Consider the following 15,569-nt stretch of genomic DNA (forward strand, 5'->3'; position numbering starts at 1 on the left):
TTCAATCCGACGCTGTGTCCTTGGGAAAGGCACTTTAAATGAACGTCAAGTTAGGCTTGGTCCTTTCGGGGATGGACGTTGAACTCGGAGGTCTCGCCTCTTATATAACTTAATAGTGCTCACAAGGGCGTTAAACTATACCATTTCACAATTTTTTTGGGAAATATGATCACTGGTTGGTCACAAAGTCAAAGGGACGCAACAAAGAAAAGCGTGCAGGTTTTTCCGTTGTTAACATCCTGACATCGCTGGTTCTTCCATTGTGAGCTATATTTTCTAACTCTCACAGAGACTGGCAGCGCTGGTTTTTCCGTATGTGACTTAGATGGTCTAAAGCAGACCCCGCCAGACATCATGTTGGGACAATAATCCAGAAAATGAAAAAAAACTGACATCATTGGCTTTTCTCTTGTGCCCTTCAGTTGTTTACAACTCATTGTCAATGATGCAAAAATAATACCCAGAATTATTTGCAACATTTTTGCAACTTATTGTGTCATGAAATTCATGCATTTATTTACAATATGCGTTTATTTGTCAATGTCAGGTTGTAATGTAATCTTAATCTACTGTATTTCTAGAGATAAACTTTAATTCTAGGGGAATTTCTGAGGAAAATCGTATTTTTAGTGATTAAGTGTTTTGGGAAGTTAAGTGAATACTGATCGGATCACAATAAAGGAATCATATATGTCAGATGAATTTCTCTAGCCAAGCAGTAACGAAGAACCTTTCAGTAGTTCAAGTCTATTAGTATTACAGAAAGGTGCTTGTCTTCTCATCCATCTTTCACATTATCTCGTGTTGTGTGCTTCCTTTCCTTTCTGAAGCCACCTAGACGGATCTGAGAGATTCCACTTTTATTTCAACCTTACTTTAAGAGATCATTCTTTCCATTGGGGTAGGTTTATTGATGTCATGTTGCTACAACTTTATTTACTCTTGTGTTCTTTTGATGGTGCATCTGTTTTTCTGTTTTCAGACTCTGGGTTTGAATTGGTGAACACAAACCAGTTTTGGCCTGACCTCTTTGCTCAACATTTCCTGAATGGCGGATCATCACCGGATGACAGCCGTGATGACATGCTCTTTTACATTCGTAAAAACCCTGAGCTAAAAAACAGACATGGCATGATCCAGGTGTGTGCAAATAGTGCTTAAACTCTCTTTAATTTGAAATGAAAAGGTTGTAACTATTGTCCCAATTCAAATGTTGAAAATGGTAACCACGGGATCATGAACCAAGTTTCTCATATAACTTAGATTGCTAACCCACCACCATCCAATCCTTTCTCCGTCTCCCCCAGTAGTATTACTAGCTTCACATAAATAACATCTTTCAGGGTTTTTGCTCCAAAATTTAACCTCATAATATCAGTCTCTTAATTGATTCTAATGCAATGTAGTTTCCTCCAGTACCACTGTACATGAGTCTCAGTCTGGTCAGGGGCTTTCAGTAGCCTTAGTTGAATTTTCACAAGTTTTCAAACCTGAAATGCATTGACATTTAGTATTTAGCAGAATATAGGTGTTACATTTTGCTGGAAAGGAATCTCAAAATCCAACAGTCTGTTGTTTGTACCTCTAGTGAACTCAAGAGGGTTTATATTGTTTTGCTGTAAGGTAGTGCTCAAGTTCAAGTTTTCTGATATGTCTTTTAAATCCAGGTGTGTTCCTCTTGTTGTTTGGCCTTACATCTGATATTTTTTGGTGCACCTTCACCTTTCCAACGGGACATGATTGTATGTAAAATTTGAATTTGGTGTTAATAGTCATATACAGTTACTCTGTTCTGTTTATGTGGAAAAATAAATACCTTCTAGCATGCTGCTGACTCCGCTTATGTTACCCCTGAAATATTTGTTATTCTTTTATGATCCAAGAGAGACCAGACTTCTACCATGTTTGGCATATATACCATTATTACTAATTAAATGTTTTGTGATTCCAGTATTTTTTTCTGTGCAGCTTTGAACCTTTACTGAGCAGTGGGCACTCACATTTTGAAAAAGGGAAATAGGAAACCAAAGGCTCAATTCTAGAGCACTTTATAAAAGTACTCATAGTGAATGAAACCTACTATTTTATAGAGCTGTAAGTTTGAAATCACATGAAAATCTGGCTCCATCATGTTTGTAGGGGTATTCTGAAAAGTGATACAAAGGCTGGCGCCACCGGAATTATATAAAATGATAAATATTTTACAGCAAAATAAATTGTCTGTTATAGAGTCATGGCTGCTGTCTTTTTCCTTGGTGAAAGGTTTCTTTGATTTGCTGTATTTGAAGTCACATAACATTTGATCTCATGGTTACTGTCACTTTCCTCAGCCACTGGTGGAGGTATACAGAAGAGACTCAAAGAGGCTTCCTGCCCTAGATGAGCCTTCTATAGACTGGGAAGAAACAGTTTATCTCAACATAATTTTACACCAGGTAAAATTTACAAATATGTCATCCCTTTTTTTTCCTTGAACACTTAAAGCTTCTTTTATAAGCTTGATTGCCAAAAATGTTTAGTACGTTTTTATTTCATGTTTCTTTGTGGTAAGAAATGGATCAGAAGTTGTCTGGACTGTATGTCATTTCAGACTTCGCTTTTTCCTTGGGAATTAATTCAAGATGACTTGATCTCTTCATATCTTTTGAGAATTGGTGACTTTGTTATATTGCTCCTACTTTCAGTATTTGTGAAAGTCCTAACTCATGTCGCTTGCATGTCTCACAATTAATTCATTTTGAAAGGAAAACTCACTGTAGATTATGTCTGTGTAGATATATGAACACCTGGGTTACAGGAAGAAATTTTCTACTTACATATCTTGCACAGTGTTTTACGCATCTTTCAGGAGTCAGTAGGAAGAATTTAATGTTTTCTCATACATGACTTATTCAAAATAGTTAACACAACACCATGCCGTCCAGCATCCCACTGTTTGTTCCCAGCTTTCCATGTCTGAACTATCTGGTCATAGTAACCCATATTTTTGTAAGTAATAGGCCAACTTAAGCTTATTTAACCTTCATTCGTCTACATTATTTTCCACAGTTTGAGTACACAATCACTTGCGGTTTGTGCACAAGAACTGCAGAGCAGAATTTACAGATCCTGAAGAAGTTCTCACAAGTAAGATTTCATTTTTTAAAAGTATAATTGACAACTTTTCAAAAAGTTAAATCATTATAGTCATGACTCTTTAATTTTATATAAGATTATTTTATCTTCCCTGGATCAGTAACATCAACAACATTTTATTCTCTAGTGCGTTTAATCTCTCTCTATATATATAAAGTTTTCCTTTAAGGAGGAAGTCTTCAGCTGTTAATTTTAGTAAATGTTCCCTGGTGTTAGACAGTTGCATTAGTGACGTTAAGAATGAGGTAATATTCACAACGAGATGTGGCTTTAATGTTTTTTATGGATTGAAATCGTTACGTCTTGATTTTTTTGGTCCACCAGTCAAAATATGTTTTATTCAAAGTGATATAAAGATAATAAAGAAAAATTGTAGCCCACTTATTGCTGTACTAATGGGGGTTTTTTCTTTTAGTTTTAGTTCTGAAGATTAATGATGTTACTAGAGAGTAACATACAAACCAAATAAGAAGGGAACCCCCCCCCCAAAAAAAATAAAAAAATAAATGATAATAGATATTTGATAGGAAAGAAGGAGAAAACCACACCAGAGCACTTACCCAAAACTCAATAGTCCTCTTATAAAAAGATGCAATGTGTTTTGCAAAGAATGCTTGAGCGAAAACATTAAAATTAATTACATTTATTTCAATTTGTTTCACTTTTATTGTCCTCAGAGAGTCTATCCTAGTCCAAGCAAACGGTCCATGGATAGTAAGGGCACCCATGAAGAAATTACGTACCCAAACATTTTTTTCACAGTTGATGATTTCGAAGAGGTTTGTTCATTTCCGTTTTTGTCTGATATTTCGTTCATGTTTGTAAATGTCCAGGATAGTATTTGGAACAAAGGAATTTTTGTGAGAGACAAATAGCTGCTTCTTCTTTCCTGTCAAACATCTATCGTCCTTATCTCCCCTCCTTTTTTATGTTTGTTACTCTCTTGTAACACCTCTAATTTTTTTACGCTCATATGACCTTATGCAGTTGCGAGCGCAATAAAACCTCTACTAAAACTAAAACTAAAATTGCAACACGGATTAGAGCACTCAATCAGCTCGCATTAGAAAAGCAATGTCAAAAGGTAAACAAAACACTGGGTTCAAATAGCAGTTCAGAGCCACAGACCAGCACCTCACGACACCCACTTCCCATGTGAGATGTTGAGAGTGTTGGGTGAATAGTTAGGATATATAATAATAATAAAGATAGCATTTGTATAGCGCATATCCCCGCTCGATGGCAAGCTCTATGCGCTTTACACTATATTATTATTACCCCAGCAGACCATAGAACACTTAGAAACATTCTCTGCTTCCTGGGAATTATACTGTGCAAGCAGCTGATTGAGCACTCAAATACTAACAAACTGGCAAGGTCTTTCCCTGTCTATTCCCACCTGGGTTAAGAAAATTAGTATAAAGTGCCTTTCCCAAGGACACAACGTCAGGCCCCTGACAGGATTCGAACCCATGACCTTATAGTTGCGAGTCTGAGAGCCCAACCACTAGACCACCTCTCCGTATTTTTCTTGACACTTTGCATCACTGTAGATGGATTATTGAAGTCCTTCTAGATGTAATGGCACTTACAATAAGAGATACCTGACCACAGCTGTGAAGATCCAATTTCTTTATTCTTTCTGGGTGGGTTTTTTTTTTTTTTGGGGGGGGGGGGGTCCGAACTAAGCTATGATTTTCTTTCATGAATTAATGATGTGTTGCATGATTTTAAAAATCTTGCTGTTTAACAATTTATTTTTAGGCCTTCCAAGATCTCATTGTTCGAGACTCTGAGAGTGTAGCGGTAGAACTGACAGCAAGAGATAAGGGGGGCCACTTTTCAAGTGTCATTTTCCTTGGCTCTGTCAAATATGATGCGCTGAAACGCGTCTACGACAATCGGGTGAGTTGTGTCTGTGTAAAAACTATGTTGTATGAGAAGTTTTTGTTGAGCATTTTGCCTTTTGGTATTCCATGTATCTTGTTTTAAGATTTTTCCTTTCAGAGGTATTTGAACAGGAATGTGTCTTGTCGGTGGACATTTTTGTTGTTTGTTGTATGAGGGAAAGTGAGGGGAAGTGCTGTGGGAAATAAAGAAGCTTAACTAATTTCATAAGCAGATTAGACCTATCAAAGTTTTAAGCGTAACATTATGAGATAATGCAAAGGCAGTGACTTTTTTTACTTGGACTATTTGGGAAGTTACTAAGATTCCCCACCCAATCTGCTTAGTTCTGGCCGGTACGGATGTAAAATATGGGAGTTCCCTCCTCTTAAATTAACTTTTAGTGTTGAAAGGAGTGCTGTACCTATTCCGTATCATGCCAGTCCACAACTGCTCAATGAAGCTTCAAGGATTATTTGGTATGGAAAGGTACAACTGTGCTGCTCGGTGTAAAATATGAAAACGAGACTGACAAAAAGTGTATGTCATACTACCTGTGTTTCTCATTGTTTTAGATCTTTTACAGACCTTGTATTGAATGTCCATAATTTTGAATTGAGCCAGTTTGTATGCAAAATCAAAGTCTGACAACGATTTATTTGTTCCAGGCAAGTCTCACACAAAAGCTCACCCAAAGGATGTCCATGGGGCTCATCAAGAATAAGAAAAGAGTGGAGTTCCTCAAGATGAGGGGGCCCAGGGGAAAAGGCTGCGCTGAAATGGCAGTCAGTCGATTGAAAGGGTCCGGCCCTGAAACACCAGACCTTGAAAATTTCCCTGTTGGAGATTTTGAGGATGGCGAATCAGAAGTGAGTGAGATGATTATTTAAACAATTTTATTTTATGTTGTAGTTATAATTGCACTGTATGAGATATGCCCCTAGCAGCAGCAGCTGTTATGCTCATTCTTATGCTATAGTCAAATTGCAATCTGTAGAAACAATACGCATTACTTTAAAATTTCAGCATATACTTGTAAAAATCTTTATCTGTTATATTAGTGTTGTCTTATTGTATTATTTGGTTTATTTCTGTCACAGTTCTTGTGTGTGTTGGGCTTGCCCTATCTTTTTGTCACAAACTGGGTTGTTTGGGGGTTTTTTTCTTAAATGATAGCTTTATTCGGTAACTGAAATCGTTTTGAAAAAGTTTGTGACTTCAGTTTTTTTAGTTTTGGTAGAGTTTTTACGGCGCTCGCAACTGTATAAGGTCATATGAGCGCCAAGGGGTGGATGGCAACAGAGAAGACCATACAGGGAATCAGACTTACTCTGTCACCTCTCTAGCTTCAACAGCACAAAGTGTGCTTTGACTATCAAGGCACCCCGGAAATAGCGGGTCACAAGAGTGTGACAAACATGCAAAAGAAGTAAAAGAAAAAATGACGAAAGTAAGGATTAAAAAAGAAAAGACAGCAGTTCCCCGTTGCAGTTCAGGCACAGTTATGAGCTTGACATTGATGAATCAGCCCATTTACAATTTACAATTCTACTGTGCATAAGAACGTGTTAATGTCCCCCCTTTGGGAATGGTCTAAAGACACATCCGTCAGTAGCACCGCCCTGGGGGTAATGTCTTCAGTTTAAGTGTAAATTATTCATGAAATAATAGTTATTGGTGATATTACCATTGGTATACTTGTAAAGTATCAATTTACCTCGAAAAACTGACTCGATACGTGACAATATTTTTGTGTGGTCCACAGGATCAGTATTCCCATCGTCGCATGAGCGACCCGAGCCAAGGCATAACCAATTATGTCCGTGGTGGTTTCCGTCGAGCGCTTAGTATGAAGAAGTCTCGCTCAGAAACGGAAGGGGTCGATGCTTCCGCTGGAGAGGATGGTACCGAGGTGGAGGCAGGTACATTGCAGGATGGTATGGGGACTCACCCTTTTTCTTGTTCTTTTTTTCTTTCATACTCCTATTCAATGTGTAATACTTTTCGAGGATGTTGTTGAGTGTTTTTGTTATTGTTTTGTTTTCTTGTGCAATTTTTACATCCGATTCCTCGTCAGTTATATTTCACAGCTATTCCTGACCTGTGTTACTATGATCTGACAACATCATACAATTCTAAACAGCATCAGGTCTGGTATCAGAGGTGTCAACTGGCAGAGAAAAAAGATCCCCCCCCTCCCCAATTTTTTTTCTGCTACTGTAAATGGTTTATGAATATGTCTTCTTTACAGTGAATTTTACCAAAACTTCTACTTTTTTTTATTAAAAAGGAAAAAAATGTGTCACATCGAAAAGATGAATGTGAGTAAATGGGTATGAAGATAACAAGAAAAATCTCTTCAAAGGTCTTGTTTATGTATTTAATCAATGTTTTCGGGTTTTCTATGCTCATTTTGTTCTTAAAATGTACAATCAGCTGATTAAAACTTTTCAGAATGTTGAAAGAAAAGAAATGGGGAAAATATGTATATCATTTTTAAAAAAATAGTTTGTGCATGTTTTTCTTTCCGGCCCTCTTTTTGATGATAATATTCCTTGTTTGTTTTGTACTTCCACTGTCCTTTCTTTCATCTCTTTCCTACATGAGGTATATATATTCATTTTGTTATAGTACCATACTTTGCCTTTCATTGTAGACTTGTGTATTCTTTGTTTGAAACTGATTGTCAATATGTGAATGTTGATTGTTGCCAGTATACAAATGTTTTTGCTTTAAAGATACCATTGGAGATGACTTTGTAGTTTAGGTTTAAAAAGTTGTCGAAGAGCTTCTTCCTTTATTTAAACACACAGTACTTGATAAGGCTCATTCACTCATTTAAAAATGGAATGCGCATTCATAGGATCCTTTTCACACTCTTCAAAGTCAAGGAAATTTATTTTCAGTATTTCCCTAAATTCCCTCAGACATTGTAATTGTGACCTTCCTTGGCTTTGAAAGTAGCACTAAGCATAAGTTCCAAGCACACTTTCTTTTCAATGTGCCTCAAGTTTTTATTTCTTTTGGAAAGAGGTACTACATGAGCAGGCTTCTAAATACTCATGGCAAAAAAACAAAAAAACTGAATGACCTAGCTGGTCTATGCTCGGTTTATTTCTGCATGTTGTGTATCAAACTTTACTGTGACCTTTCATAGATATCCTCACATTTTGTGTGACTGTTGAGAGATCATGGACAAGAAAAGACACACATATGTGATGGTATGCCTGGGTCGAGTTAAGATGAATGAATGGTCAGCAGAAGTGCAAAATGACTTGAGTCACGGATTTTATTCCTGTGAAAGGAAGAGGCAGGAGAGGTGAACTGTACTCAGTTTGCTTTTGGTTTAGGAGATCGGGCCGCCATTTGGATTGCATGGATGTCCTCAATTTGTGTCTTTTGTTTCTTTCTTTGACTTTTTTCTTGTGCTTGTTATTTGGAAGTTCAATGTGTATTTTCTGATTGTGGTTCATGGGCTTAACTACTTTTGATGGGGGGGTTTTTTTTTGGTTGGACTCTCTGTTATCAGTTGGAATATTATTACGGATTATTTATTTGCCAAATGGGTAAGGTCACATAACCAATGTGTCTAGATTACAACATTATCTGTATAAAAGTGTGTATAGAGTGGGGATTGTATTTTTAAGTAGCCACACGTCTTATCAACAGTCTTTCTTATCTTGTAGCTTGTGGGCCTTCACCCTACAGCCAAGTAATTGCTCTGTATTATTATTTTTTTTCTCCTGTCCTCTCACCATGTTCTTCACTTTTGCGGGTGGTTTGCGGGTGCTCTGGTGTAGTTTGTTGCTCCTTCTTTCCTATCAAACATTTATCGTCCTGATCTCTCCTCCTTCTTTTTTATGTTTTTTACTCTCTTGTAGCACCTCTAATCTTTGGCACTTATATGACCGTATTGTGTTGCAAGTGCCGTAAAACTCTTATTTAAAAACTCTTCACTTTTTAGGTCTACTTTGTGATTGATGGACTTATCAACATTGTTATAGTTTGATGTGTAGCAGTTACGCCCTTTGTCATTACCCACATAAGACCCTAAGTTTGATTCCCGTGTCAGAAGAATTTTTATTCAGTGTCTTTAGTATTTCTGTTGGGATGTTGGATCACTTGAAGCCGTCCTCCTATATGATCGAAATTGTGTTGATGGGGGTGTACAAACACTTATGTGATAAAAAAGATTTAATCCACATGGCATGTTTCTCTTAAATTTTTCTTCTCAGAGCTGACTGATGCGGACCAGTACAATGGTTTCTGGGGTAAATCCTTCGGCCAGGCCTGGCATTGGTTCAAAGAGAAGAAGAGAGCCTCCTGTGTCGCTCTGAACGCCAACTTAACATATGTCATGCTTCCCTGGCATCGAATAATTGGGGGTAGGTAACCTGTATATAGTTTTTGTTGAAATGCAGATCTTATAAAAGTGCTGTTGTTAAAAGATGTTGTCGTTTTGTGGTTTCTTATCTCAGATTTGGTTCTCAGTCATCCAGTGGCCATTTGCAAATGGATTAGTATGGAGGGGGGGGGGAGAATACACATGTAATATTTGCCATAAGCAGGATGCCTATTTGAACAGTAAGGGATTATTTTGTGAATTACCTTAGTATTTTTATTTTGTTGATATATGTTTACATGTACCTCCCAGTGGGTTTGGCAGTAATAGGCATATAAGAATATTGAGTGCTGGCCCACATGTGCGACCCCTCTATTTGTAGTACTGCACCCATAACCATCTGTGCTCAGATGGATATATATGGTGCACTTTGATGTATTGTTCGTCGTCATTGCCTGAGGTCACAACAGGGAAATAAGACACCGACTATAGATGTCCATGCGTCTTGATTCAGGGCTTTCTCCAGCTGTCCTCAGGTATACCCCAACCTCCTTGTGTCCCCTTCAATATGGGCGCCATGTGTACTTTGGTCAGCCTCTCATCTGTTTCCCTAGCGGATACCAGCATAGGGCTTGTGATGCTGGCTACTGGCTTTTAGGACATTTGACAGAACCATCTGCTCTGTCTTTTGAATGTTGCTTCTTCTATAGTTTGGTGGTGTGTTTTCGACCTGGGTGTGTGATTGCTGATGGTGGCTGTCCCGTGTATATTTGAAGAACCCTTCTGAGACGCTTTACTTTTAACTTGTGTGGGTGGTTGGTTTGTGCTCGGGTGTGGTTTGCTTCTTCTTTCCTATTAAACATCTATCGTCTTTATCTTTCCTTCTTTTTTGTGTTTGTTACTCTTCTGTAACTCCTCTAATCTTCGGTACTTATATGACCTTATTGTGTTGCAAGTGCCGTAAAACTCTTACTAAAACTAAAAAACTAACTCGTTGTGGTGGGTGGTTGGACGGTGCCACTGATAGGTCCTGCTTCTTTACTTTCCCTGTGTTGTTTCTGTCTGTCTGTCTAACCTTTTCCCAGCACTAAATGACCATTATTGTGTCGATGTGCTTTTTACTAAAACAAACAAACAAAGAATAACTTTATAATGTCTGATGATCCACAGATGTTCTAGAGGTGAAACAGAAGCCTGTGCTCACGCACTGACCTGACGATGTTATGAGACAGAGGAATGTGGGACAAATCACTCTCACATTAGATGGTCTGGAGGCGTCTGTGTGTATGTGCATTTGTGTGCGTGTGTTGTTTATGAGGTAATTACTAGTTGATATACCGGAGATGCTGTTTTGTCAACTGTCTGTTCACATACATGTAGGTATATGAGAACTTTGGGTAATTTTCTTGTGGCTGTCAATGCTAAGTCATCTATTTTATTGTACCCATTAGCAATTAAATTAGGCCCTTGGGTGTATCGAAACTCTTGTCAATTTTCATGTGGATGTTCATGCCCTTTCTGTGGTTCTAATATTTTATCCCTCGTATATACACATGTAGAAATATGTGAAAATTTAGGCAAAATTTCATGTGGTTCTCACTAAACATTTTATACATTTATTGGCTTAAGCATGTTTTTTGCTTTCGTGATAAATTGGCTTGCATAATTAAATCTGAGCTTCATTTTTATTGCAGCTGGTTTAATTTTTTTTTAAACATGTTCAAGCTAACATTTTCTCTTCAATCTTGTTCTTTCAAGAGGATTTTAAATGCGGTAAGGGTTATAAGAATTCATATCTCATGCTCTCTATTTTTATAAATTGAGCAAGAATAATCCTTTTAAAGCACAAGGGCTTTCTGTATTACTACCTCCTCATACGCCAAACTGATAATGAAATGTGCATGTAATTGATAGGTAGTCATCATGACTGGAATTTGCAGTAAAAAAATCCTGAAGTCCTGTTTCATTGTGGGTTGTTTTTTGTTGTTGTTGTTTTTTGTTGTTGTTGTTTTTGTTTTTGTGTGAGTTTTTGTTTGGGGGGGGGGGGGTTAAATAATTCCCTTTCCTCATAAAATAAGCAAGGGAACAAGAAAAGCTCTGTTGTCGTTCGTGCTGATTTTGATTTTCTAATAGGTAGGTAGTTATTTTCTTTTCTGTTTGTGTCATGGGGTTCACATTTTAGTCCAGTGCATTCGGAGGACTATCACATCAGTTTGCCTGTTCTAGGTTCTGATTACCAATCTTGTCTCTGCACTGTGCTTCGTAGCATAATGTGTCGGGGGAAATACTTTAAATTTTCTTCCCCTGCCCGGCGTACTTTTTCTAGGTCAATAGTGACAACCAGTTTAGGTCCACTCAAAGGAAGTTGGGGATTCTACTAGTTGTACATGTAAATATAGCCTTCACATGCCTTTTTAATCTCTGTAGTTAACACTGGACAAGTTTTTCTCAGGTGTAGAGAGCAGCACTTAACGTAGTGATTCAGAGAATCCCTGTGTAATGAAGATGCAGCTTAAACTGTTTTGCCGCAAAAGCTTGCAGTACCTGTCTGTTGCCAAAATCATCGTCTTCGTAGTCATCTGTGTCATCCACAGAAAAATGAACATTGCGTGATTTTCCGTTCCCTAACTCATTACTTTAATCTGTTTGTCTCCATTTTTCAATGGTATTGTTATTGTGGTTACTATTTGCTCAGCCAAAGACTTACAGTTAGCAATATGACAACAGACTGTTCTGTCTCAACAAACATTTGTTTTTGTGTTATCAGTATCAGTCTGCTTTTATGTATTGAGATGATTGCGCACATGGCTGTTTAGACGAGTTGGTGCGTGAAAACTTTGGTTGTAGTGAGTACAGTGAAATGATTGATGATCTGCACTCTTTGGCATCATGGTGTGCTTTTTCAGCTGTTACGTGTTTGCCTTTGCTGCTTTGTCTTTCTCTTTTAACTCGAGAATGGTTTCGATCTAACTTTCACTTTTACTTTAGCTGCTGTCTTTTTCCCATTTTCCCCCATGATCTACCGTTGATCTCTACTGATCTCTATTGAGATGATGTCCCTAATTCAGAGTTCTTTATATGTTAGTTGAAATTGACTTCCTCATTGAGGAGGGGGGGGGGGTTTGTTAGTATTTTCCCTTCTGCAATGTTCTTGCCAGGCCATCTTGAGATTGAATTGTCATCTCCATTGCAAAGACCTTGAGGTCACCGAAATAAATGATTGTTCAGTAGTAAAGTTGTTTTCTAAAGGTCAAAAGATCAGCCATTGGTTGTTGCAGACAGCAAACACAATAGCCATTAAAGATTTTAGGAAATGAAATGGTTCTGGGGGGAACAAAACTTTGTCTTTTAGTGGATGTCTGCATTGTCGAATTTTTCAGCAGCAGAATTTCAGCTATTAACTTACATTGTCTTGTAAGAAAGCTATGCAATAATACAAAACTCTGATTGTGTTCTGGACAACGTCAAATTATCCAATGATCCCTGATTTGTTGTGAGCAGATTGTTATGATTTGCCTGTGAAACCAAATTAAGAAAGGCTTTTATAGATCTGTCCTAGATTTTGGAAGGATAATTATTATTGATTCAGTTTTAAGTAGCTTTGAATATAGTTCTGTCTTGAGAACATGATTTATATTTGATATCTGCTATGTTTCTCTGCGCTTCTTATATATCAGAGGGTAATTTACTTTGCCAAAGATGTTTGCGGGGGAAAAAACTTGGGCTGTGTTGAGTTATAAGTTCTTGAAATTTATTTTTGTGTATTTTTTCACAATCGTGAGATGACTTTGTGTTTGGGTGTATTTCTCTTAGACAATTTGCTCCCTTTCTCTGTAACCCATTTCTCTCTCTTGTGCAATACTTGCAGTACAGATCAGGAAGCAAGATGTCTTTGTGATTCTGGGCGAATATGCTCTTGCAAGAAGAATAAATATAAAATTGGGGGCTCTCGTGGCCTAGAGGTTAAGGTGTTGGCCTCTCATTCAAAGGTCCCGGGTTAGAATCCGGGTAGCGACCATAAAATTTTCTTCTCTAAAATTGTCTCCGTTCACCTCTTTTCCTGCTCTCTAACAATGTTCTGTCGTCTGCTTTCGTCTCCTCTTTCTGCCCCACCCCCTCACCTTCTTTGCCCCCTCCTCTGGGCTCCTGACTCTTTCTACAGCCTTTCTACTGCTACTCCTTGGCTCCTTCTCACTGTTGTCTTTCAGCCACACCCTTAATCTTCTGGTGGGAAAGATAAACACCTAGCCTTCTCGGAGAAGGGCGAAAAATCTTGAAGGGCCCGTGTGCAAGTTGCACACGTTACAGATCCCTTTGTGGTCTAAAATCAATTAGAGTAGGCTTCGGCCGCCACCCGGAAAAAAATTGTAAATTTCCTACAGACTGAAAATGTTAGGTGTATCCCGTGCGCTCATATGACCTTATGCAGTTGCGAGCGCCATAAAGCACTTACAACAAAAAAAAAAAACCATAATATGCAAAGCTATAGATGAGCCTGTTCTAGAAATTATATAACGGTTGTGTTTTCTTGCAACTGTGGACTGGTGTCTTCTAAAAAATAATGTTAGATTTGCTAATTTATTTGTTTTTAAACAAATGTGAATCTGTGCTTCAAGGTGTATGTTGCAGATTGTTGACAGAATAAATGTTTTGGAAGAAAATAAAAATATGTTGGAGGTTTATGTGTTTCTGTTGGCCGATACTTTCTTACGTAATCTTCAACTTTAAGCTAGTCAGTGCTATGTTTGCTTTATTGTGTGATGTTTGTGTGATAACTCTCAGACTGTTCAAATGTATGTTTCATAATATGTGACTCGCAGTTTTAACAGTACAATTTGTTGTAAAGATCTTATGCTTTAGTGACCTCTGTCGATATACAAGGAGGTATTCAAACAAAATGAGACTTTTCACGTAACATGAAAATTAATTGTCTTTGATTCCATCATTTTTGGTTGGCGCCTGAATTCACCATGATGCCACATATTTCATTTTTTTATCTACATATTTCTCCAAATAATCATCCTCAGTAGCAACACACTTTTGCATCCCTGTATTCACCTATGGATAGCCAATAAGTTGTTGTTACAATTCTTATAGGGTTTTGGAAGCTTAGTAGTGTAATCTACAACCAGAAATACTCCCTATTTTTGTTGGCCAAGATGTGGGGTACCGTATGGTATCCATGGAGCCGAATGCTTTTCAAGTCCTAAATGTTCTCATTCACTTAAAATTTTTCTGACAATGAATGAACCGAGAAAAACATTGTTGCCATGGAGATGGAAATGCTCTATATTTCTTTTGGGGGGTTTTTCTGTCAGCTCGTGTACAAACCTTATTATGTGATCAAGTTTCCTTCTGAAGTACGGCTTACTTTCTCCCAGTTTATTTTGTCCTTTTGTTTTCTCTCTTACTTGGAGAAGCAGTAATTGTTTAATTTTTTAGTCAAATGAAATGGGGTGGGAGGGGCTTGGAACACCCAATGAGTAGATGACAAAGACTTTGATGAAAGCACTGCATTCATAAAAAAGGTCTTGCAATTTAGTAATTAGGTCATCTTGCAGTTGCATTTTGTTTGAATACCTCCATGCAGGTGGAGAAATAATAACTCCTCTTTTGTATCATCTTTGTTGTATGATTCATGTCACAGAATGTCCATCAGTGCGTTCATGATTTATGATGGCCTCACTTTTACAATGAAACATAAATCACAGTTCTTTACGTTACACTTTTCAGAGGTTCTGATAGTCATCCATTTTGTGTGCTTTTTTTACTCTTGGAAGTGAGACTGGTGCTTGCTTGCAGCTGTACATAATGCATTGCTGTGTGCTTTATTTATTCATGATTTATGTGGAAAAACACTGTACAGCTGGTGATAAATAAGAAATTGTCAGTGGCATGAAAAGACTGAATGTATGAAATCAGTGAAACGAGGGGGGGGGGGTTATTATTTAAGGCATTGGTTTGTATGTGTTTGTGGGCCTGTTTATATTCAGGGGAGAGACTTATCTCATTCCGTTTTCTGTTCCCACCGGATCCCAGCATTCCACCACAAAGAGAGGGCACAATCGGTCCTTGGTCAGACTTAATGTTGCGTAATGATGGCCACTGTGTGTTCACGAGGTTGTCTTCATTAACTGGGTGGACCGTGCAATTACTCATGCCTTCTTGTATATTGCCTTTGTAAAATGTTAAATTTGACAGTTGA

The 15,569-nt window shown here is 37.8% G+C and overlaps 1 protein-coding gene across 2 annotated transcripts in view; it reads left to right on the forward strand.

Annotated features, from left to right (window-relative positions):
* LOC101862929 (uncharacterized protein KIAA0930 homolog) overlaps positions 1-11,328 on the forward strand; it is a 23,038-nt gene extending 11,710 nt beyond the window's left edge. The window contains exons 2-10 of one of the 2 annotated variants that reach the window (XM_035968505.1): positions 983-1,140; positions 2,331-2,435; positions 3,049-3,126; positions 3,813-3,914; positions 4,900-5,040; positions 5,691-5,891; positions 6,788-6,959; positions 9,258-9,407; positions 10,535-11,328. In XM_035968505.1, coding sequence (XP_035824398.1) covers positions 983-1,140; positions 2,331-2,435; positions 3,049-3,126; positions 3,813-3,914; positions 4,900-5,040; positions 5,691-5,891; positions 6,788-6,959; positions 9,258-9,407; positions 10,535-10,575 — 1,148 coding nt within the window. In that variant the 3' untranslated portion in view covers positions 10,576-11,328. The remainder of the gene's footprint in view (positions 1-982; positions 1,141-2,330; positions 2,436-3,048; positions 3,127-3,812; positions 3,915-4,899; positions 5,041-5,690; positions 5,892-6,787; positions 6,960-9,257; positions 9,408-10,534) is intronic. The other variant, XM_005093453.2, reaches the window with a different exon arrangement.
* The last annotated feature ends 4,241 nt before the right edge of the window (positions 11,329-15,569 follow it).

The sequence above is a fragment of the Aplysia californica genome, unplaced genomic scaffold (assembly GCF_000002075.1).
Source record: "Aplysia californica isolate F4 #8 unplaced genomic scaffold, AplCal3.0 scaffold00064, whole genome shotgun sequence".
In the NCBI taxonomy this organism is placed as follows: Eukaryota; Metazoa; Mollusca; class Gastropoda; order Aplysiida; family Aplysiidae; genus Aplysia; species Aplysia californica.